Raw genomic sequence first — 23,106 nt, 5'->3', positions numbered from 1 at the left:
GTTTAAAAATTTTTTTTGTCCAAGTCAGTCCTTAAACTTGACAATTGTCCTCACATGGGACCTAATCTTTAGGGTTTTAAGAAAATATTGGTGAAGCTTGAACAAAAAATGTTAAGACCCAAATGTAATAACAATTGATAAATTTAGGCTCAAAAAGTGTATTAACGCTATAAGTCATTTAATACTACGGAAGGTGTTATACATAGATTATGTTTTTTATTAACTATTTAAAGAGTAAACTATACAGACAGTTACTTAACTATAAAAAAATTTCATTTTAGGCACCCAAAATAAAAAGTTACCAATTTAAGCACCCATATTACATAGTTCGATCAATTTGGTCACTCCCGTTAAAATCACAAACAAGTTGATGTGGTAGTTAAAAAACTCAGTATAATAACAAATTTAGTCTTCAACTTTTACATATTATATCAATTTATTTATAATTTTAAAAATTTATTTCTGGTTACCACTATTCTAGAGCCATGTAATTGGGGGTTCTAAGCTTGTGTGCCATCTCTAAGCTAGGCAATCAAATTCCTAATAGTAGATATGGAATACCAATATCCCCTAGAACAACTTAGTCAGTTTCATTAAGATGAAAATTTAAAAGGTTTAAGGTTAAGAACCAAAATCCCTTTCGAGTGCAATTCCAAAATCCCTTGCATCAAATTGGTCCCATAAATGTACACGTTAGATATATCAAATGTAAATTAATTACTCAGTTGTTATCTTAAGCATTAATAAGAAAAAAAATTACATAATGTTCCATCTATTAAGTACATCCCTTCAAAACGGAAGGCAACGAAAGCTCACCAAGGGTTTCCTCATAAAATTTCATAACAATACATATCTGCAAGCAAAGAAAACAAAACTCATTTCATAAAAAGATAATCAACTTTTGTCTTGAAAGCAAGATAATCTATATTAGCTGCAACACCCACATTTCCACATATAATAGAAATTTCCTAAAAAGAATAAATATTAATCACAATTGGCACTTGTAATATAAATCATCAATCTTATCCAGCAAAGTCCTCATATCATCCGGCTTAACGAGATGCAGCATCTTGATGGCAACTTCATGGTACTAATCATATTCGTTAGTCAAATGATGACAAGTTGCTAACCAAACATCGGCAAAAGGCCCCCTTCCAATTATATGCCTAAGTTTCAATACCAAATAGCCAATTCTTAAAATCAAAATTAAATCGATATAATATGTAAAAGTTGATGGTTAAATTTGTTACTATACTAATTTTTTAATTGTCGCGTCAGCTTGTCATTTGTAATTTTAATGGGAGCGACCAAAATGACCGAATTATGTAACGTAAATGCTTAAATTATAAACTTTTTTTTATTTTGAATACCTAAAATAAAAATTTATTATAATTGGGTGGCTATTAGCTTACCCCTAATTAAATCATAATTTAATTTATGCTCATCATTATTACCCAATTTTTGCTTATATTCTCTTGACTTAATTCCAGTATCAATTTTTTTTTTTTTGTTTTAGCATTATATTGAAATTATAGACATAAAGTCTAAATAGAAGAAAACAAAATATAAAAGATCATATAACATATGGATGCCATAAATGTGTTGTGCTTAACAACTGTGTGTGTAGTAACATTGCAATCTTTATTAACCCGAAGCAAAGATATATTTTATTGAGAAATTTACCACACTATACTTACATATATATTATATGTAAACTCACTCGGTATTTCATCAAGTCCTTTAAATCTCGTATGTCATTCCAACCCTTAGAAGTCTGGTTTGTGGTATCATCATCACTTTCTCCCCTTGCCTGAAGTTTCTCCTCAGAAAATTATAGCCATAATCCACAATCATCCTCTTTGTGTAGGAAGAATTGGGTTTAGCCATCACTTCAGCTTCTCCTAGGAGGTATATAATTCCTTCATCCTTTGCTTTCTGAACAAACTGAATCTCTTCTTCAGCTCCCAGTAAGGGTGGTGCTGCTGATACGATCCCACTCGACGAGTTATTTAATTTGGCCACATTGAATGACTGGATGGAGGCTGAGGAACGATGAGATTGGTTGAGTTGGTTCAGTGTTTCCTCCACAAAAACAGCCCTTCTACTACTTCCTTTATCTTTTCCTTGATTTACTAGAATATTGGAGCTCTGGGGCGGGTTCTCTACAACTGCGGCCTCTCCTTCAGCCATGAAATATTCATGACGAATGAATTCCTTCAGCTTCTCAACCAGTTGTTGCTCAAACTCTACAGGTGTTCCCATGAAATCCTTATAACCATATCTTACAACACAACGAAACATTCGATACTCTCTTGGTTCGACATGTCTGAAGAGAAAACGCTCCTCTGGTCTTACTTTACTGATTGGAAGTTTCTTAATGGAGACAAAGACTAGAACTGAATGCATGGAAGGAATGCTAGAAATGAAATGAGGAAATATGGGAGGTATGCCTTGAACCAACTCCGAGTACAAAAGACCGATTCCTGGTACCCGGTTGATCCTTGGATCGTCCACCAGTTGCTTAATGTATTCCTTTGAAACCTTATTGTTGAGCTCAAATTCGTATCTTTTTTGGTGCACGTAGTGCCATATTCCCATGATTGTCATTAGGATAAATGAGAAGGCCAGTGGAAGGTAGCCACCTTCAACGAATTTATACAAGACTGATGAGAGATATATGGCCTCTATAGTGCCGAAGAACACACAAAAGAGAGCGATCCATAATATGCTTGTCTTCCATATAACAAGCATGATAAGAGTAACCATACATGTTGTGATCACCATTACAGCTACAACAGCAATTCCTGTAAACCCAAGAGAAATGAAGTGTTATCCTTGATATTAATTTCACTTAACTACAATTCATATACCCAAATAAACTTTAGAATAAATGTTAAGTTTTGCATTTTAAATTTGTTGAAATTTGGGTTACAAGCTTAATTACCATATGCGTGACCGATGTTTTCTGTGGTTCTGAACCCAACAGTGACTGCAACACAGGCAATCATGAGCATGTAGTTGACTTCTGGTATATAAACCTGCCCCTCATACTCAGTGGAGGTGTGGACCACATTAACTCTTGGAAAACATCCCAGTGTTAACGATTGAGAGATAATTGAAAATGCTCCTGATATCATAGCTTGGCTTGCAATAATGGAAGCAGCTACAGCTACTACAAATGTTGGCCAATAGATTGGATCTACATAATATCCAAATAAATTACATTATTCATTACAGAACTTGTTTTCGAAGCATCCCTTTTCATACTCGTCTTAACAAAAGATGTTTACCTGGAATAGATTTGTAGAAAGTGTCCCCAACGTGTTCAGGGTGTTTTGTGAGGTAGGCAGCTTGGCCACTATATACAGTAAGTAAAGCAGGCAAGGTAATAGTGGAGAAACTAATCTGCAAATCCATGCACAAACAAATGTTGAATAATATATATGTACAATAGTTTCCTATCAAACCATCCTATTTTCTACAGGTTGCGTGAAGTAAATAACTTACTTGAACTGCTCGAACATTGAAGTGACCCAGATCAGCAAACATAGCCTCAGTTCCTATTGTCAAATGTCCATACAATTTAGACATAAAAGGGAAGGGTATCAAAATGATAAAAAGAAATGAAGCAAAAGCTGGAAGCACACACCTGTAATGCAAAGTACTACTCCTCCAAGTGATATCCACCCATCCTTACCGCGTCTTTTGAAGTAATCCACTATATACAACGGATTAAACGCACGTAATACACCCCAACCATATGTGAAGAGGTTGTACAAACCAATGCCACTTAGGAAGGTAAACCACAGGCATATGATTGGGGCAAATGAATATCCCACTTTGTCAGTTCCAAATCGTTGAACGCAGAACAGGATGACCAGAATTACCACAGAAATTCCCACCACAGCGTCTGAATATTATTCAATCATTTTACATCAATACGTGTATTTATGCAGGCAAAAAATGGTTGAAGAAGTAAGAGTTATACCTTGCCCTAAGGAATCGATGCCACCAACCGCAGAAAGAACTGTGGAAAAGAAAGAATATTATATTACTGTAAATGAGTTATAAGTAAAAGGTGAATAAACTCACTATCTTGATTGAATTGATGGTAGTGACAAATTGTGAGCAGATATGTAGGGAATACCTGAGATAGATGGGGTCAAAACCCCATCACCTATAACCATTGAAGTCGCAAGGATAGTGACCACGAAAATAGTAAGTTTGACTTTTAAACTGTTCTCCATCTTTCCTCTAATTTTATATGCTCGATTCAACTGGCTGGATGGAGTGTCCAACTGGTAGTTAGACAGCTCTCTATCCTCCGGTTGTTGATTCGGAAGTAAGCTCAGTTTCACATGTCGGCACAACAAAGAATACAGCGCAAATGTTCCACCTGATCATCAATCATATAAATTAACTATGGTAAATAGTGCTGACCGCGTAGCTAGGTAGGAATAACTCTATTTAATTTTACCTTCACCGTTGTCATTGGCTCTCAAGACAAGGAATGCATACTTGAAAAAAGGGATTAGAACTATGGAGTAGATGATGAGGGAAAGAACCGCAATAAGGTTATCTTGGTGACCAATACCGTCAGTGAAAGTACTGGCGTATACATAAAGCGGAGATGTTCCAATATCTCCGTATATCACTCCAATAGACTGAAATGCTAAACTCAACGTCCTCATCCAATCCACCTGTACAAAATTACATAAAGTAAACAAAAGCTTGTAGGTTTAGGCAATAAATAAATGAGTGTAGTCCGGAGTGAGAACCTTGGAATGGGGGGACTTGGTTGAAGAAAATGAAAGTCTGCCAGCCTCCAAATTGAGAGAATCCACACGGCGCAGCTTGGCCCACGAGAACTTTCGTTCTTTTAGTCGGTTTTTATCAGCTTCTGCTGCTGCCATCTCTATCTCCTCACCTTTCTCCACATTCTCGGCCATACCTGCTTTGTTCTCTTCCATAAGTTGCGATGACGGTGAGAAATGAAGGGTTGGCAATTTATTTATAGGCATTAAGGTCAAACGATCTGGATTCAATGTAAGCTTAACTTAATTTAATGGATTTATAATTTGATTTATGAATGAATGGCATAATATGCAACATGTGAACAGCATTAAAAAAATTATTTACAAATAGGAAAATTCTTTTTTTTTAAAAAAAAAACTTAAATAAGGATTTTAATTTCTAAGTCATCTCAATTTTATACCTTGATTTTCATCTTGGCATAGAAGTTAATTTGGAGTTTTTCTCTTTAGCATTTCTTTTTTGGAATATTTTATTATTTTAACATTAAATAAATAATTAAATAATAAATTATTTTGGTTAAAAAAATAAAACTACCATCTAATAACGCAATAAGATAATATAAAATAAGTTGATACTATCTTTTGAATTTACATGGTGCTGCAGAAGAATTTACTTATATACATATAAAATTAATATAATTTTTCACATCAATTAAATTTATCATAAATATATTTAAATATTAATCATATAAAAAATTACAACAACATAAATAAATGTCTTTCCAATAAAATAAATTACATTCAAACAATTTTTGTCAGGAGAAAATTATTAAAACTCAATAATACATTGCTGATGTATGCCAAGTCTAAAATAAAAATATAATAAATTAATTTCTTTTTTCCTTCTCTTTCCAAATAAATGTACAACGTTAGACATATTATTTTAAGAAATTAGTGTTGGAAGTGGTGATCCTACGTATGTCCTACGTTGTACCTTTAGGCTTGGAAGGGAAGATTATGTTATCATAGGATCTATTAAAAATGGCTTTCATAGAATAAATTAAATTATAGGAACATGATAACATTGAATAATAATATTCATACTTTATTTGATGCAGGGTAAGATTTCCATATGAAATAAAAATATTTCAAAACCTTTTTAGGGGTTGATATTATTATAAAAAAAATATATTATATCCACCTTTTAAAAGAGAATGTTGGAGTTAATATTAGAAGGAGAACCAAATAATATTAAAATAATGCTAAAAATACAGACATTGACTTTAAAAGCAATACGTGAATAGAAGCATCATCACCAACGGGGCCTAAGTCATTGAAAGAGAGATGGAATGAAAAAAAACTAATATATTATCCTGCATTATTGCAATAATTCTTCCAACCATTTTATATTCCTTTTTTTCAATACCACTACAAGACAAATATAGCTGAAATTCTCAATCTCGAATTTTGGACGGTTATACCTATTTTGGAGACTTTGATTAAAAATATTTATAATTTAATTATTTAAGTATTTAGGGGTTTTTATTTAAATTATTGAATTATTTAAAAATTTTTATTCAAGTTATTGGACTGTTAAATTTTTTTTTTTTAAAAAGTTTTGCCAGCAAACTCTAAGTCATAATTCAACAATCAATACGGTCGATCAATACCGATCGACGAGTAGAAGAATATAATTTATATCCAAGTTGATCCGATGATTAGTATTAAAGATTGGAGAACAAACTATTTAAATTTTGATTTGTAAATTCGTGACGTACAAAATTGTTTCATAGAAAAAACTGAACTGTAGAATAAAAGGAGAAAAAGAGTTTTCAATAAATAAAGCCATATAGAAGTTCAATGACTTAAACAAAACTTTTAATAATTTAATAATCAAATAGAAATTTTCTTTAACTAAGTGATTAAAACGAAAATTTACTCATAATTTAATTATTAATAATATAAATTATTTTTTTTCCACTTTGCTAGAGAATTCAATCAGTTTAGCAACCTCAAAAAAAAATCATTTTGTTCACCATCTTGATGGCGAATGACATTGACTTCTTAAAATTACAAAATAAAAAATGTAAAGTCAACTGAAGAAGTACGAAATTGTTGGAAGGTGCTGGGCAGTTTCCTCACGGGTCCATATCATATTTTTTTTTAAATCAAGAAATTTTTTATCGATAGTAGTGATTAATGTGAAAATTGAATATCGATAATGATAATGAATCATAAAGGAAAAGAGAAAGAAAAAAACACACAGATTTTACGTGAAAATCCTTTTGAGAAAAACCACAGATAATGGAGAAAAAAAATTCACTAACTGTTGAATTCAAACTTCTAGCAAGAAATATATCGAAGGGTTAGTGCTAGGTTAGCCAAAAATCAAAGTTTATCATAAGTTTAATCTAAAATTCCTGAAAAATTAGCCTTTTATGATTATATTGGCAATTATCCGGCAAAAGGAAGATTATTCAAAGCGAGTTCAATGGACAACAGGGATGGAATAGCCGTTGGATGGTTAGGGCACCCTATCTTTAGAGATAAAGACGGGCGTTAACTTTTTGTAGGTCATATGAATCCATCTGATTTAGAAGAGAAGAATTTACAACAGTATCTCAATTTCAATTCAAACATGGGTTTGATTCACACTCCATGTCTTGAGAAATATTTACCATTTGAAAAGCGGAAAAAACGGAGTCTTTGTTTAAAGAAATGCATGAAAAAGGATGGATGTATAAAACCTTTCAACGAGATAGTGCTTTTTCAACTCTCTCAAAATGAAATCTATTCCAAACATATATGCCATGGTTCCATATTTCCACAAGGTACAAATATCTAAATTTGATATTTTTAGATACTTTTTCAGACCTATTGCGGATACTAAATAGCAGTAAAAAATTTGTATCAATATCCAGAAAATTGCATCAGTCGAATGATACAAGAGGAGAGGTAATTACATCTATTTATAGGTTTAAAAATATTATTTTAATCAAAGTCTAATTGAAGCAATGCAATAAGGTTGAAACACCTTATTCAAATCAATATTAAATAGAATAATTGTACTTATATACAGATTCCACTTGCGTAGTCAGCTCTTGGCCTTCACCCCATAAATCCTCCTATCTTGCCATTTTTTTTAACAGGAATTTGAGTTACATAACTCTAACAATTAATCTTTTCATTACGAATATTCTTCAAAACTTAATTTAGTAATTTATCGTTAAAAACATATTTTATATTGATATTTTTGCTATACATTAACCCAAATGTTTGAACACCTTTTAACAAAATTTGAAGTTTATAAATATATATTGGTGAATTATTACAATAAAAAAGCAAAGCTCGAATAAGAAACATGACTTGCGCAACTCGAACCTAGATCACACCTGAGGCAGTGAATACCATTGACCATTAAACCATCACATGGGTTCAAAATTTGAAATTTTACTTGAATAATTATGCATTGATATTAATGTTATACATTAGCATCTTTCATTACCATTTTTATGGCACCTTATTTCATTTAACTTATTTCCCTTTCTCAGCGATCAAAAGTTTGCATTTGGAGCATTTTATTATTTTCTTAAAATATGTTACAAATTTTTATATTTTTTAAAATTTAAAATTTAAAATTTAGTTTTAGTATTTTTGTTTCTAGGATTTTAGTCTTTTTATAGATTTTAAAATTTAAGTTTAACTATTAATACTATTAAAATTATTTTATTAAATTTAGATTTATTATAAAATCTTTTTTTTAATTGAATGACTAACAAGTGAGATTTTTTTTTACTTTAAAATGTTGCATTAACATATTTAACAGAAAAAAAAAAGCAGCGTTAATAGCTAAATTTAAAATTTAAAATCTGAAAAGTAAAATAATTAAATTATTAAAAATAAAAAAAAATTAAAATAGCAAATACTAAATACTAAATTTATGAAGAATATAAAAATTTATGGTATAATTTAACCATTTATTTTTTAAAAAATTTATGGTATAATTTAACCATTTATTTTTTAATTAGGATTAAAATTCCTTCTCCAAATTTAGGAAAAAGGTACTGGGAGGCTTACATCTTCTGGATACAGAAAATGATAAATAATTTATTTCAATAATTCCACAAATATAAAGTATGGACGCCAAACTCAATTATTAATGTTTTTTATATAGTCATTTTTTATTGATAGGGTAGCAGTATAGATCCTCGTTTTTGTTATATACAATAGATTGTATACACTTTCCAACCCAACAGTAGAAAATCTTTTATGGGTTAAGAGTGAAGAGGTGATTGAAGTGTACAAGCAAAAGAATATGCCAAGGATAAAAAAGGAGGTTACCTACGGCAGCCAGATTTGATGGTGTTAAGGAATCATTATTTTATGGAAATTTAAATTAGAATGGCTAATTACATCATGCTTACTCAAAATTAGTTCCATTCTAAATATTGTTGGAATAGAAACGAATGGATAGATTAAATTCAAAATAATGTAATGAGTAAAGTAAGGAGAAAATTAATATATGATATTTGTTAACACAATTAAGATACAACGGTCTTACGTCTATGGAGTCTTGTCCAGTAAATAATTTTATTCAACAATTATTTGGATTATTTATCGGTTTTGTAACACCTTTTACCCGGTCTAGGCGTCGGACTCAAGCAATAAGGTGCTACTAACAAACACAAAACATTTACAAACAATTTATTGTTCAAAAATCTTAAATAGATATCAATTCATCACATATGAGCAATTATGTCATGTAGTTTAATCAATTTTGGGTTAATATCGAGCTTACAAAAGCTTAAAACTAACCCGACAACAAATAGTGATCAAATTGAAACTAAAACAAAAAGATGGGAAAAATTTGTAAACAAGAGTCACATGGTAGTGTCCCCTAATCGTGTGGAGATGCTAAAGCAATGTGAGATGGGACACACGGTCATGTAGGCAAACCATGCAACAAACTGATGTCGTGTGGGGTTGAAGTCATACGGCCGTGTGAACAACCGTGTACACTCACCAAGGTTGTGTGAGTCAATAGTGTAAATATTCGAAAATATGTCACACGGTCGCGTTGTTGGGCAGTGTAACAGACTGTGACCATGTGCACCAAAAATCAACCAAATCTTACAAGTCATACAATCGTGTCTTAAGCTGTGTAAGGCACACGGTCGTGTGTACCTAAAATTACCTTCCAAAACAAGCTATTCAACCTACATACACTTAGGCAACAAGCAACTATTCAAACCACATCCAATCCAATTCAAAAGCATCAAAATCAAACCAAAATCATCATTTATAACAACCAACCTAAATGCCTAGCCAATATGTCACAGTTGGCACCTCAATTAACAAATTGAAAACTAATCAAAGACCATATTCATACCAACCTAATAAACCTTCAATGGCACTTTCAGTATTACCAAATCAAGCATCTAATAACCATTCAAGCAATCTCATGTTTTAAGCATCAAACTTATCAATTCATTTCCAACACATAACCTAAGCATACCATCCACCATTCCATAACCAAGTATCAACCAAACCACATCACATAGCATAACATTTCTCAACCATTAAATCATTAGACATATGAACCAAGCTACCTGACAAGACAACAACATGACTATTTCCATCACATACATATACATCTATATACATAATCTCCAAAATGCCAACGAAAGACAAAATGATCATTTTAACCACAAACATCCTAGGTACCTGCCAAGACCAAAATGATCACATCACCAACATTTGAGTTCGGGATTGCCACTAGATGCTGAGTCGATGATCGAGTCATTACGTACCTAACCTACACACAGGAAAATAAAATCTTACACTGAGTACAACTCAGTGGCATTTCTATAATTTGAATATAAAAACAAAACATAATACATTTAAAATGCTCAAATTAAAATTAAATGATGCTATGCAATTAACATGCCAAATGCGCAAGTTCATTTATTCATTGATCACTTGAAATACATTTACTAATATTGCTGTTGAAACCTTTTTTTTTAAATCGACTTGTTATTATTATTTAAAAAAAACGAAGATGGAGTTGCCACCAATCATTTTTATTAGATGTGATTGAATCACCTCAAAATTTGATCATTTTAATAAAAGGTTAGATTTACTAAAATGATGATTTTCGGTCTACGAAATCCAGGAAATGAGTTCGGGAGTCGGTTACATACTAGGAAGGATTAGCACCCTCATAACACCCAAAATTGGTACCTAGTTGATTACTTGATATCTTAGTGTCAAGAATTGAGAATTCAAAGAAAATTTAAGATATGATCCTCTTTTTACATAATGTTATTTGATGACGCCTAAATTAAATTTTCATGAGGAGGTTTTCTTATTTTGGGTCGATCAAGACTAAAAGCCATGTCTCGTAAGTTAGGGCACAAAATCTCGAATTCTCAAAAAATAAGAACACTCATCGTTTAATTATTAACTAAACCTTATGAGTTTTCATTTTAAATGGGATATTCGATTACTTCAGTTCAAGGAGAAAGTCATACTCCGTAAGTTAGGAGCATGACCCCTCAGATTCCCCAAATAAAGAATACTGCCTCGGTCTTAAATTATTTCTTATGTGTTTGCGCAGAAAAACATATGAATCTATGTAACAATATTTACAATACACAATGATGGCAAAATTATGACATTAACAAAATAACAACATAAATAATAAAATAAAACGATAATAATATAATGAATACAATAATAAGAAATTATTATTATTCAATTAATAATACTATATAATAATAATGATAATAATAGTCAAATAATATAAAAGGTATGATGATAATATAATTATATCCAAAACAAAATAGTACTAATAGTATTAATAGTATTAACATTTAAAAATAAAGGACCAAAATAAAATAATCAGGAAATTCAAGGGTAAAAACATAAATTACGCAACTTAAAAGGGTAAAAATTAAAATAACAACAAGTATAGGGACTTAATTAAATAAGCAGGGACTGAATTGGAAGTGCAATAAAATTTAAAGTATGAATTAAGAAAAAACAAAAATAGAACATAAAGGATCAAATTAAAATAAAATAGAAAAGTACAATGACTCAAAGTGAAATTATACCAACCCATGTCATCTCCTTAGTTCAACTGTGGGTCAAAGGACTGATTTGCAAGGAAACTAAAATTATGGGGTAAAAATAAAAAAATAAAAAAGGAATAGGACGAAATTAAAAAGGGGTAAAAAGCAGAAGGACCAAAAAGGAAATTAGACCCTCCCCTTGAAAACACGCAGATCCTAGATTAATCCGGATCAGGTCATCGGGTCGGTTCTTAAAACGACGTCATTTTGGACATATGAAGCTAAGTCCAAAATAATGCCGTTTCAAGTGGGTTATATAAGTAAAAAAAAATTAAAAAAATTCATTTGCATCCTGTTTTTTTATTTTTTTTAAAATCTTTCTTTCTCCTGTTTGTTTTCTCTCAAGCCATCCTTAGGCCGGCCATGAAATCCAGTGAGCCTCCGCTGCAGCCACCAATCATCGACGACTACAGCTGCCGCCTCCAGTGGCCAAAAATTCCAAAAAAGTCCTTTTGAAGCCTTGGAAATAGATCCAAGCACTATAGCAAAACAGGTTTTTCGCAGCGTTTGTACAAAAAACGCCGCTATTGATCAAGCAAACAACGCCGCAAAATAATTCATCAACACACCGTCGTTTTTTGTTGAGCATTAGTGACATTAGCGGCGCTTTTTGAAAAATGTCTCTATAGATCGAGCATTAATGGCGTTTTTTAAAAAACGCCGCAAATTAATTCATCAACACGCCGTCGTTTTTTGTTGAGCCTTAATGGCATTAGCGGCGCTTTTTGAAAAACGCTGCTATAGATCGAGCTTTAGTGGCGCTTTGTCAAAAAACGCCGCAAAAAACCTTTTAACTATCTATTTATTATTTAAATGGTTTATTTATATTAATTAAAATGCAATTAAATTTTTAATTGAATATTTAAATTCTTCAAAAAAAATAATGAAACGTAAAAAAAATTGAAAATAAAAACATATAAAAATATATGTTAAAAATAAAAAATTTAAAATACTATTATTTAAAATAATTTTAAAGCTTTTTGGGTATATGACTGATTGTTTGTCAATTTATATATTAAATAAATTCTTATATAATCTTAAAAGAGATAATATTAATTTTAAAATATTGAAATTATCATTATAGTTTAAGGTTTATGTTTTAGGGCATATCTTTTAGGGTTTATGGTTTATGAGTTAATATTTTAAGGTTTATGGATTATGGATTATGGGTTTAGGAATTATGGTTTATGGTTTAAGGGTTGGGGTTTAGGATTTTAAGGTTTAAGGATTTATGATTTATGGTTTATGGTTTATGGTTTTAGAATTAGAGGTTTAGGGGGTAAGGGGGTAAGGGTTAAGAGGACAGGGGTTAGGGGTTTAGGGTTTAGGATAATTAGTGTAAAAAAATATATGTTAAAAATTTGAAATACTATTATTTAAAATAATTTTAAAGTTTTTTTTGGGTATATGACTGATTTTTTTAATTTATATATTAAATAATTTCAAATTTTAAAGATTTCAAATTTTCAATAATTTTCAAGATTTCAAATTTTATCTAATTCTTTTAAATATTAGTTAAATTTTAAAAATTATTTATTTAAATGAAAAAAATTGAAATACTATTATTTAAAATAATTTTAAAGTTTTTTAGGTATATAACTGATTGTTTTTTAATTTATATTGTTTTTAATTTATATATTAAATAATTTTAATTTTTAAAGGCATTAGCGGCATTTTTATTATAAACGCCGCGAAAGGTATGCAATAGCATTATGTTTTAAACTAAATGGCGTTGGTTTATCGGATTTGTTAGTGGCATTTTTTGTAAAGCGCCGCAATAGGTTAGGATTTAGCGGCGCTAGGGTATAAACGCCGCTAAAGATTATTTTGTTTAAATCAAAACGTCGACGTTTTATTGGTTTATTAGTGGCGTTTCGGTAAAACGCCGCAATAGGTTATTCTTTTAGCGGCGCTGTGATAAAAACGCCACAAATGTTAAATTATTTTGGGCAAAACAGCGTCATTTTGCTCTCTTCTTTTTTACCCACACGATAACACTTAAACATTTTTCCCATTCTCCTCAGTTCATTTCCCCTCTTTTCCCTAGCCCCAAATCCCTAAAGTATTATCACCCCTTTTCCCCAATTCAACATCCGAAATCCCTAATGTAATAACCCCTTTTTCCCCAATTTGAAATCCCTAAAATTCACTCTTCCCACCTGCCATTGATTTCCCATCTATACAGGGGCGAAGCCAGAAAAAAATTTTTGGGGGGGCCGAAGGAAATTTTAATTTTTTATAGTCTATATATTTATAATTTTTAAAGGATTAAATTGAATTTTTATAATTTTAGGGGGGTCAAAGTGTAATTTTACCTTTACTAATTTAAAATTTTAAAAAAATCTAAAGGGCCTAAATGAAAATTTCCCATTTTAGGGGGGGCCGGGGCCCATGCCTACCCCCCCTGGTTTCGCCCCTGCATCTATAGAAAATCGGATTAAGAAAGGCAAGGGTTTCAGAAGTTGGGTTTGGGGTTGAAGAAAACAGTTCAAGGTAAGAATTAGGGTATTTACTAATATTTGTGTATTAGCATTAGTTTTTGTTATTTATTTAGCTATTTTTTGATTGGCTTTTTTAATTTGTTATAGTTTTTGTTACAGAGGAAAGGCTCGCTGAGGCTGCAAGAATTAGGGTAAAATACCCAGATAGAATTCCATTACTGTTGGACGACGGTAAGCTTTGATTTTTTGTGTGATTTAATTGGGTTTTATCAATTTGCATTTGCGTAAAATGGAACTTACGGACTACGTGATTGGTAATGTTGTAACAAGGCAATATTAATGATTAAATACTTCTACTTTTGATAAAACGAAAAATCGATGATGGATTTAGCTTGAAAATATTATATTTCACCTTAACCCAAGACTGCATAGATTGGAAACTCAAGTGCAGCATCAAGGTTCTTAAATACTGTCACATGGGTTTGAATATAAAATGAGATTTTCCGTATGACATCATGATTTGCAGTTATTTCTATCATATATGGATCATCATAGAGCAATGATATCTTAATGTTAAAAAATTCCATGAACAAACTTTTCTATCAACTACCTAGTGGTCCAGCAGTGATTATAAATATATAGGATTCTCCCTTGGCTGCATCAAACTCATTCTTAGCTCTACGCGCATTACCATTGAAAAGAAACAATCCTTTTGTTTTTAGAGGAAATGGAGAAAATAAATAGAATAATGGAGAGTTCCTATCAATTCACTACTGCGATACTCCTCGTGGGGTTATATTTTTCCACTAGATTTAACATAGCAGAAACTGCTCCAGTTTGGTTGTTTTCTAGAGAATTACTAATATATTTAACTTCTTGTTTCTTGATGAGCAGTTGGATGGCCAGATATTGAAACCATGTCATGTTGGTAACTTAGCCTTTTGTTTTGATTTTTCGGTTTTAATTTTATATATGAAATTTATATTTGATTATAAATAACTAACAACATTATCGATATAATATGTACATAAACAATTATATAAATTTGGTTTTTATCCTTAAATTAAATAATTTATAACTTTTTGCTTTGGAAAATTCGTTAATGGATCATGTTTTTAATTCTTATTTAATTCTTGTTTATCCTTGGATTATTTTTTAATTTCATAGTTATTCATTGCTTGCAGGTGTAATTTAATTTGCTGGAATCGACTCTACCATCCAATTTACAATTTCTAAGAGGTATGTATGTTTAATTTTGCTAAATCTTTATTTGATGTCTCTCCATTGTATGTATAGTTAAAATTCACAATTCAAAAATAACATATAGAAAAAAAGAATTCATTTTTGTGCCAACAAGTTTATTGATTCTTTTCTAAGTTTGCTCAAAGTGAAATTCCTATATGACTACTAAATTTTAACTGTTGAATGCCATGTGCTTTGATCTTTAGCTGCACTATCTATTGAAAGAACTTGTAAGGAAGCTGATTGCTGAAACACACGATCTCAGGTTTTTATTTTTTCTATATTATATTGATTACGATTTATATATATTTACTATTTAGAGTTAAATCTGTTTGGACCAAATGATAGTAGTTAAATCTGTTTGGAGTTTTATTTTGCTAGTTGCTACTAATTTCTTAATCAAGTTGCATGCAAAATGCTTATTTTACCTTACAAAATACTATGTTATAGTATTTGTAACTAAAATTAATATTATATTATAAAACACTGTTTATACAATGTTTTTTTTTTGAACAAAACTATTTATCCAATGTTTTGTCTCTTATTGTAGGGGAAATTTTATATTATTTCTGTTTATAGTATCTACTATATACGTAATAATAATTTCATAATGTAGGACTGTGAGCGAGTTGGAACAAGCAGCAGGCAAAAACAAAAATTCATGCCTATAGCAGGGTCGAAAAGTTTTGCTTGTGTAGCTGAGGCCGAGGTATTTTGAATTTATTAATTGTGTCAAATATTAATTACTTTCTATTAAATAATATTTTTACTACTATATTGTAGGAACTCTGGTCCGATCAAAAAATTGGACACCTTCAGCTTTTTGACATTACACATAGGAAAAAAGATGGATCTCCAATGACTTCAGAAGCTGGAGAAATTATGGTATATTTACTTAATAAAATTTGATTTATTTTAAATATTTATAATGTTTAATTATAATGGTTTAATTTGTCGTTAGTAGTTTTAAATAATGTTAAGTTATGTTGCATTTGTTTTTATTATATATTTCATTTCTAACTTTTTGATTTATTTATTAGGAGAAACTAAAGGATAAAAAGGCGGAGCATGAAGCGATTGCTTCGAGTGATAGTTCTATTAATCTTGAGGACATTGATAACAAAATTATTATTGAAGTTTTGGGTCTTAAAAGGTATGGTCGAGTTCGAATTCAAGGATCTGGTGTTAACCCAACCCAATATTTTGGATCCAGCTCGCAACAATACATACCTTCGAGGAGTCAAGCTCAAGCTGAAGTTCAGAGGTTAAGAGATCAGATGGCTCAGATGTAAATGAGCACAGTTGAGCAAATTGCTTAACTTAAAGCGGAGGCAGCATCACTTAAAGAGGAGGCAGCAGCGAGGGAAGTAGAGTAAAACAGAAAATACAACAAATTCCAACTACAGCTTCAGAATATGATGCAGATGTTTCAGCAGTCCCACAAGCCACCATCTTAGACGTTTATTTCCTTATTGTAAGAATGTTTTAACAATATAACTTTTAACATTACTGTAAGAATATTTTTTTATTTCATTTATAAATATATCTTTCGTTGAATTTTTAAAGTATCATTTAGATTTGCTGTTATTGGTTGGATTTGATGTTGCAGGAAGGATTGTATATGAATGAAATTAGGATATTAGAAATCTGCTAAAATTAGTGGCCTTTTTTTACCAAAAGCGCCGCAAAAGAACATACATTTAGCGACGATTCAAAAAAAAGCGCCGCTAATTCTTTAGCAACGTTTGCTATAAAAGCGCCGCTAAAGAACGTAACCTTTAGCGACGTTTTGAAGAAAAGCGCCGCTAAAGGTCAAGTTCTTTAGCGGCATTTGTACAAAAAGCGCCGCTAAAGGTCACGTTCTTTAGTGGTGTTTTTACAAAAAGCGCAGCTAAAGGTCACGTTCTTTAGCGGCGTTTTCTTACATAAACGCCGCAAAATGTTAGCGGTATTATTTTTAGCTGTGTTTTTTGTGGCGCTTGTAAAAATGTCGTAAATAGTTTTAACGGCGCTTATAAACGCCGCTAAAGACAAAAAAATGCCGCTAAAAACCTGTTTTGCTATAGTGAAGATTAAAATACCAAAAAAAAAGAGGCTAAAATAAGAAGAAAAAGAAAGAGAAGAAACCTTTCGATTTCCCCTTCTCCGTCAAGGCCGTCGATGAACCCTAATGGGTTCAAAGACCCTTTTAATCGATAGAGAGCCACCCATAACGATGGTGGAAGATGAAGCGATGAAGTAAAGTTTTTAAAACTTGCTTTTTATTTTATATATATATATTGAAATAAAAAGTAAAAAGAATGACTACCTTTGTTTTTTTTTTCTTTTTAACTTTGCTTCTTCTTTTTTTATTCTATTGATTGATGATACTACAAAATTGTTTGTTTTTTGTTGGCTTTTATAGCTGAATACCATACATTTTATATTTGTTTTTTTTGTTTTCTCTGTTTTGTTTCTTTCTCTTTTTTTGTGCAGGCATCTGTGGCGGTCTTTGGCGATGTGAAACTATACCTTGCCATTTTGGTGAAAGGACGACAGACCTCGAGTGGTGCGTCTGTTGACATGGCAAAGGCAGTGGAGCTGCGACTGCTGGAGGCTTAAAGGAATTAGGGTTTTCTGTTTTAAGTTTAAGGTATTTGGGCTTGGGCTTAGGTGATTGGATATTTAGATTTTGTATTTGGGTAATATTTGGGTCGTTTTCATTGTAAATGGACTATTAGGGACTTTTATTTGTTTTTTTTTATTTTATTAGGGTCGGACAAAATTAGGTCCTTACATTTGAAACATGGCAATCTATTTCACAAATCATTTGACATCTTAATTCAGAAGATGATACTGATAGTCACGAAACTAACTAAAAATACGAAAAAAGGCAAGTGCACCTATCGGTAGATAGTATAGCTACTGTGAGTAAAGATATCGTATCCACGATGACTAAAAGTACTAGTCATTATCATTTTCATATTATTTAACCAAAAAATTGGAGTGATTTATTTAAACTAAAATCTACTAAATTAATTAACTAAAGAACTTAGTAAAGAATAAATCAGGAATTTAACTGAATAATAACCAAGAAGCTAAACAATACCCAGTAAAGAATCCTCCTAGACTTCATCTATCATTATAAATTTGAATTAAACGATTTGTTCACTTAATATCTTGATTCGTAAAAATCCATAAATTATGCTAATATCCCTTTCAAGATTAAGAGTAAATGACTCTAGATTCATTAATTGAAAATTATTTCTAATTGAAACCTTTATTATCACATTAACTCAGTCTGTTGATTCCCCTATTAGATTTGGCTCTAATCAAGTAAATTTATGTGGTCCTATTTCTAAGATTGCATAAAACTCCACTCAATTATGCTAGATTTACTCTTAAACAGAGACTTTTCCTCCTCTGATTTAAGCATATTAAACATGAATTAATATCCCCGAAATATTAAAACAAGTGATAAACACACATAACTAAAAACAAGATTTAAGTATTTATTGCGTAAAACAAAAATTAAATAACAGAATTCATCATAGGGTCCATCTCCCCTAGGTATCTAGAAAATTAGTTCATAATGGTAAATAAAAACATCTCTAAGACAGAATAACCAATAACCACAAGAAATAAACTCATAAAAACTTCAAAGAAATTAAAAGAAGGTCTTCAATCTTGATGGAAGTTTGCTTCAGAGTTGGCTTCAATGGTGTTCTTCAACTTGTTTTCTTCAATACTCTTTGATGGTTCCCTCTTCTCTTCTTCTATTTGATATTTATAAGTCTTAGAATGCCCAAAAATCTTACAAATTGCGTTTTTTCGTGTGTTTAGAATACGAATCGTGAAATCGACAAGGTCTAGCACATGGCCGTGCAGCAGACCGTGTGGCTTTTGAAATCTGCTCCAAATGTCCGATTTTCGCTCTTTTTTTGCTCATTTTTCTCCCAAATGCTCTCCTAAGTATAAAAACATGAATTTAAATGTTTACTTGTCAAATATCCCATACTTAAGCGTTTTCTTGCCCTCAAGAATAATCCTCAACCCACATTAAAGTTAGTTTTTCTCAATTTGTAATTCTTCATCAATAATGCCTCAAAATAATTCGCAAACAATCATGCATTGGCAATTCAACTAAAATGATGCTAAAAACTCAAACAATCCAAGTCGAAAATTTTAAAGCATAAAAACATAAGTGTCTCCCGTTATTTAAGTAATTACCTATAATTCAAAATCAACAACAATTGACATCCTCACTAAAGATTCACTCAAAGCACTCAAAGTGTTTAAGGTTCAAGAAATATGCATTCAACAGTCGAACAAGAAATGTCATTACTATAGGCTTGCTTAAAAATCAAATCTCCACCACTATATAATAAGATGACACACCAACCAAGAGGTCTTTAAGATATTGTAATGGGGCTTAGGTTAAGGGTATGGAAAAAGGCCAAAAAAGTTGGTTATAATCGAGATTGAGTTGAAAATATCAATCAAGAATAATCAACAACAAAAATGAGCTTTTCAACACGAAATGAAACTAATTATTCAAGCTCAATCACAATTTTTTTTTATCTTTTTTATACTGAGAACAAGAAGAAAAAAAGAACATAGTTAGGTAACTAACCAAATCAAATCTCAACAAAAAGGGAGTCAATAAAACGAGACAAAGTCACAACGAATAAATGGGTCATGGGTTAACATTCACGAGTTAATCAAGAAAAGGTGTGTTAGGCTCAACGGCGTTCACTAAAGGTTAATTCAATAGGTAAGCTTTTTTTACATGTTAAGTAGGTTAAAACCTAAGTGCCTCTATCATTTCAGTATATCAAATCAATAGTGTGGCCTCGATATGCATAATCGAAGCAAGTTTTAGAATAACAAATCAAGTTGAAACACTTATAACCAAAAATAAAATGAACATGAAAGATATATTCTCTATAGGCTCAAAATCTCACAAAAAATCATGGTTTTGATGTCAAACTTGCAAATTCAAAACTTCAAGATAATACCTCAATTCAAAGAAACAACCTAAAATATTAATTTCTAAAAAAAAACTTATCATGCTTGACTCTCTCATATCTTAAAGCTTAAATCAACCAATGCACAAATATCTACAAATTAATCCAAAACAGCATCAATAAAAATCCCAAATCGATATAAATTCACTCTAATGGAGGATGAGAAAATTACTTAATCACAACAAATAATTCAAAGATTTTCTAATAATTATATTAACAACCTCACCACATTTAAGATGTACATTGTCCTCAATATACAAACATATATAAGCACAGAATAAGAAAATCAAAATAAAAATATAGTGCAAAAAAAAAAACTAAAGAAGCCTAAAAAAATAAAAAAACAATTAAAAATAAAAAAAAAGTAAAACTGAAAAGAAAATAAAGAAAACATATAAAAAAATAGATCAACGATTGTCATCGTGAGATGCATCGGAATCGTGAGGTGCAGGCAAAGTAGAAGAAATGTGGAGATGCTGACAGATCTGCTGCAAAGTGGCATCAATACTGTCAAACTGCTCAAATTAGTGCTGCTTGAACCGAGTGAACTGCTCATAGAGGTCCACTAGTGTAACAACAGGGACGGTAGTAGGGTGACTCGGAGGTGAATGATGAGGTGGATCCTTATAGTGGAAAGGGACATCATCAGAGAAGTCATCATGCTCATCTTGAGGGTCTGAATGAAATAGTCAGTATTGAGAAGGACCTACTCCATGCTGGCATTCGATCATCCTCATATGACTCATAATAAATAATCCCGACAGGACCATCTGTCCAACCAAAGTAAAGGAGGATGACTGCTCTAGAGTGTCGAGGAGGCCGAAATGTGGAGCTAGACGAGTTACGTAAAGGCCTAAACAGATATGACCTTCCTACTATGCTCAGTCTGGTGGCAGCAAGCAAGGGCGACAAAGTAAACAAGATTGAAGGTCCGTCGCGTTGCCATACTCCAAATAAAATAAGCGTTGAATGTATCAACAACTCCGATGCTTTCCCTCTGACCAGTCAACATGTGGGCCAAGATAGCATGAATATATCGCAATACCGGAGGTAAGGAAGTCGTTTTTAATTGACTTGGGTTATATGGCGTCATACTAGCAGTAAGATTTATCCAGCATAAAGATGGTGAATGATGGATGTGCCAGTATAAGGTAAGGAACCCCCATTCATGAAATCCTCAGAGTAGAGTCCAATGGCAACTCTGAAGTCTAGGACGCTCAGATAACGCGTAGTACCACCGAGTCGGAACGTGATAGTGCGCAGCTCATCATGGCTCGACATTACATGCTGCAGGATGAAACAAAACTCTAGTGTAAGCTCCACATATGTAGGCTCGACGATGAATAAGAAGCAGTCCTATGGAGCTGTATCAAGTAGGGCCTGCACTCTATTAGCTAAACGGATCTGTTCTAAAGTTGCCCAATCAATAAAATGGCTCAATCCCACCACTGTCTAAGATGCTGATATAGGTCCTCTTGAGGACTTTGTGAAAATCATACACACGAATGGCATGCATCGTAAGTGGGGTTTGAGGAAGAGGTCGCCCTTGGTGCCATCCACCTTTTAGAGGCGGGAACTATGGCCTTAGATTTTCCTCTCGTGTTCGTCATGAAAGACCTAAAATAAAATAGAATAACCACATGTCATCATCAAATGAAACAAACAGATGAATCAACACAATAGGGGCAATCCAATAACCCACACAATAAAAATCAAATTTAAAGTCAACAGATTGATGGATAAAAAAAATGACATTGAACATAATAGAAACAAGAATAAGAAAATAATACTTGTAATAGGTCATTTTTGCTCGGACCCAACCAAATAACAAACCAATAAAAAAATAAAAAAATATTAAATGAGTCTAAAGTCCAAATTACAATACCAGCCCAAATTCCAAATTTAAAACCTAAATTACAAACCCACTACCTAGGGCCTAACTGGCCCAAAACCTTAACTACTTTCAGTAAAACAAAAACCCTATCCCCTTTTATCGTCGCAGCCTTGCCACATCGGTAGGCGTGCCGTCTGACACCCCTCTACCACCACTGCTGGCTTTGCTCTCTTTCGCCGCCGCCTGTAAAAAAGGACAAACACGCAATGGCAGCAAGAATAGTAGAAAAATAGATAAAAATAATAGTGTAATCTTGCTATAAAAAAGCCTGAAAACCGATTGTAAAATGGTTCCCTTTTTGAAAAACACAAAAAAATATACAGAAAAAAAATTGAATATAAAAATTACTAATCGATTCGAAAACAGTAAGGTTTTTTTTTACATTCATTCTTTTATTATTTTCAAAATATATATAGTAATAAATAAAAACAAAATCTTTTATCTTTTTGCTGGCGTCTTGCCCTTCGTCTTGGAAGACTGACGAACCGTTAAGGGTTCGTCAAATGGTTGTGACAGAAGTGAGCAGAAACGAAGGGTCCTTTGTTTATTTTTATTTTTGAGGGCTTTTCTTTTTCCATTTTAACCCCAAATCAAGGTTCTACTCGAAAAAAGAAACAAAAAGAGAGATTTTTGGACTTT

At 31.7% G+C, this 23,106-nt stretch overlaps 1 protein-coding gene across 1 annotated transcript; it reads right to left on the bottom strand.

The window, feature by feature from the left end:
- Positions 1-1,564: 1,564 nt before the first annotated feature.
- On the bottom strand, positions 1,565-4,997 carry LOC107925371 (potassium transporter 5). Its single transcript, XM_016856033.2, has 9 exons — positions 4,779-4,997; positions 4,478-4,700; positions 4,148-4,396; positions 3,989-4,027; positions 3,650-3,910; positions 3,508-3,560; positions 3,291-3,405; positions 2,945-3,199; positions 1,565-2,804 (listed from the first exon to the last, which is right to left on the bottom strand). Exons 1-9 carry the CDS (start codon positions 4,968-4,970, stop codon positions 1,741-1,743), a joined length of 2,451 nt encoding a protein of 816 aa, XP_016711522.2. The 5' UTR covers positions 4,971-4,997; the 3' UTR covers positions 1,565-1,740.
- Between the last annotated feature and the right edge of the window lie 18,109 nt (positions 4,998-23,106).

This window comes from Gossypium hirsutum, chromosome A01, assembly GCF_007990345.1.
Source record: "Gossypium hirsutum isolate 1008001.06 chromosome A01, Gossypium_hirsutum_v2.1, whole genome shotgun sequence".
Classification (NCBI taxonomy): Eukaryota; Viridiplantae; Streptophyta; class Magnoliopsida; order Malvales; family Malvaceae; genus Gossypium; species Gossypium hirsutum.
Note: the sequence above shows the minus strand (reverse complement) of the source record. Positions and strands in the feature narration are given on the sequence as shown.

What these genes read in the sequence shown, in the direction of transcription:
- LOC107925371 (XM_016856033.2), bottom strand. Translation starts at nt 4,970, where the DNA reads ATGGAAGAGAACAAAGCAGGTATGGCCGAGAATGTGGAGAAAGGTGAG. An exon ending in CATCGATTCCTTAGGGCAAG is followed by an intron (nt 3,911 to 3,988) that starts GTATAACTCTTA and finishes AATAATATTCAG; the next exon opens with ACGCTGTGGTGGGAATTTCT. An exon ending in TTTCTACAAATCTATTCCAG is followed by an intron (nt 3,200 to 3,290) that starts GTAAACATCTTT and finishes GATATTATGTAG; the next exon opens with ATCCAATCTATTGGCCAACA.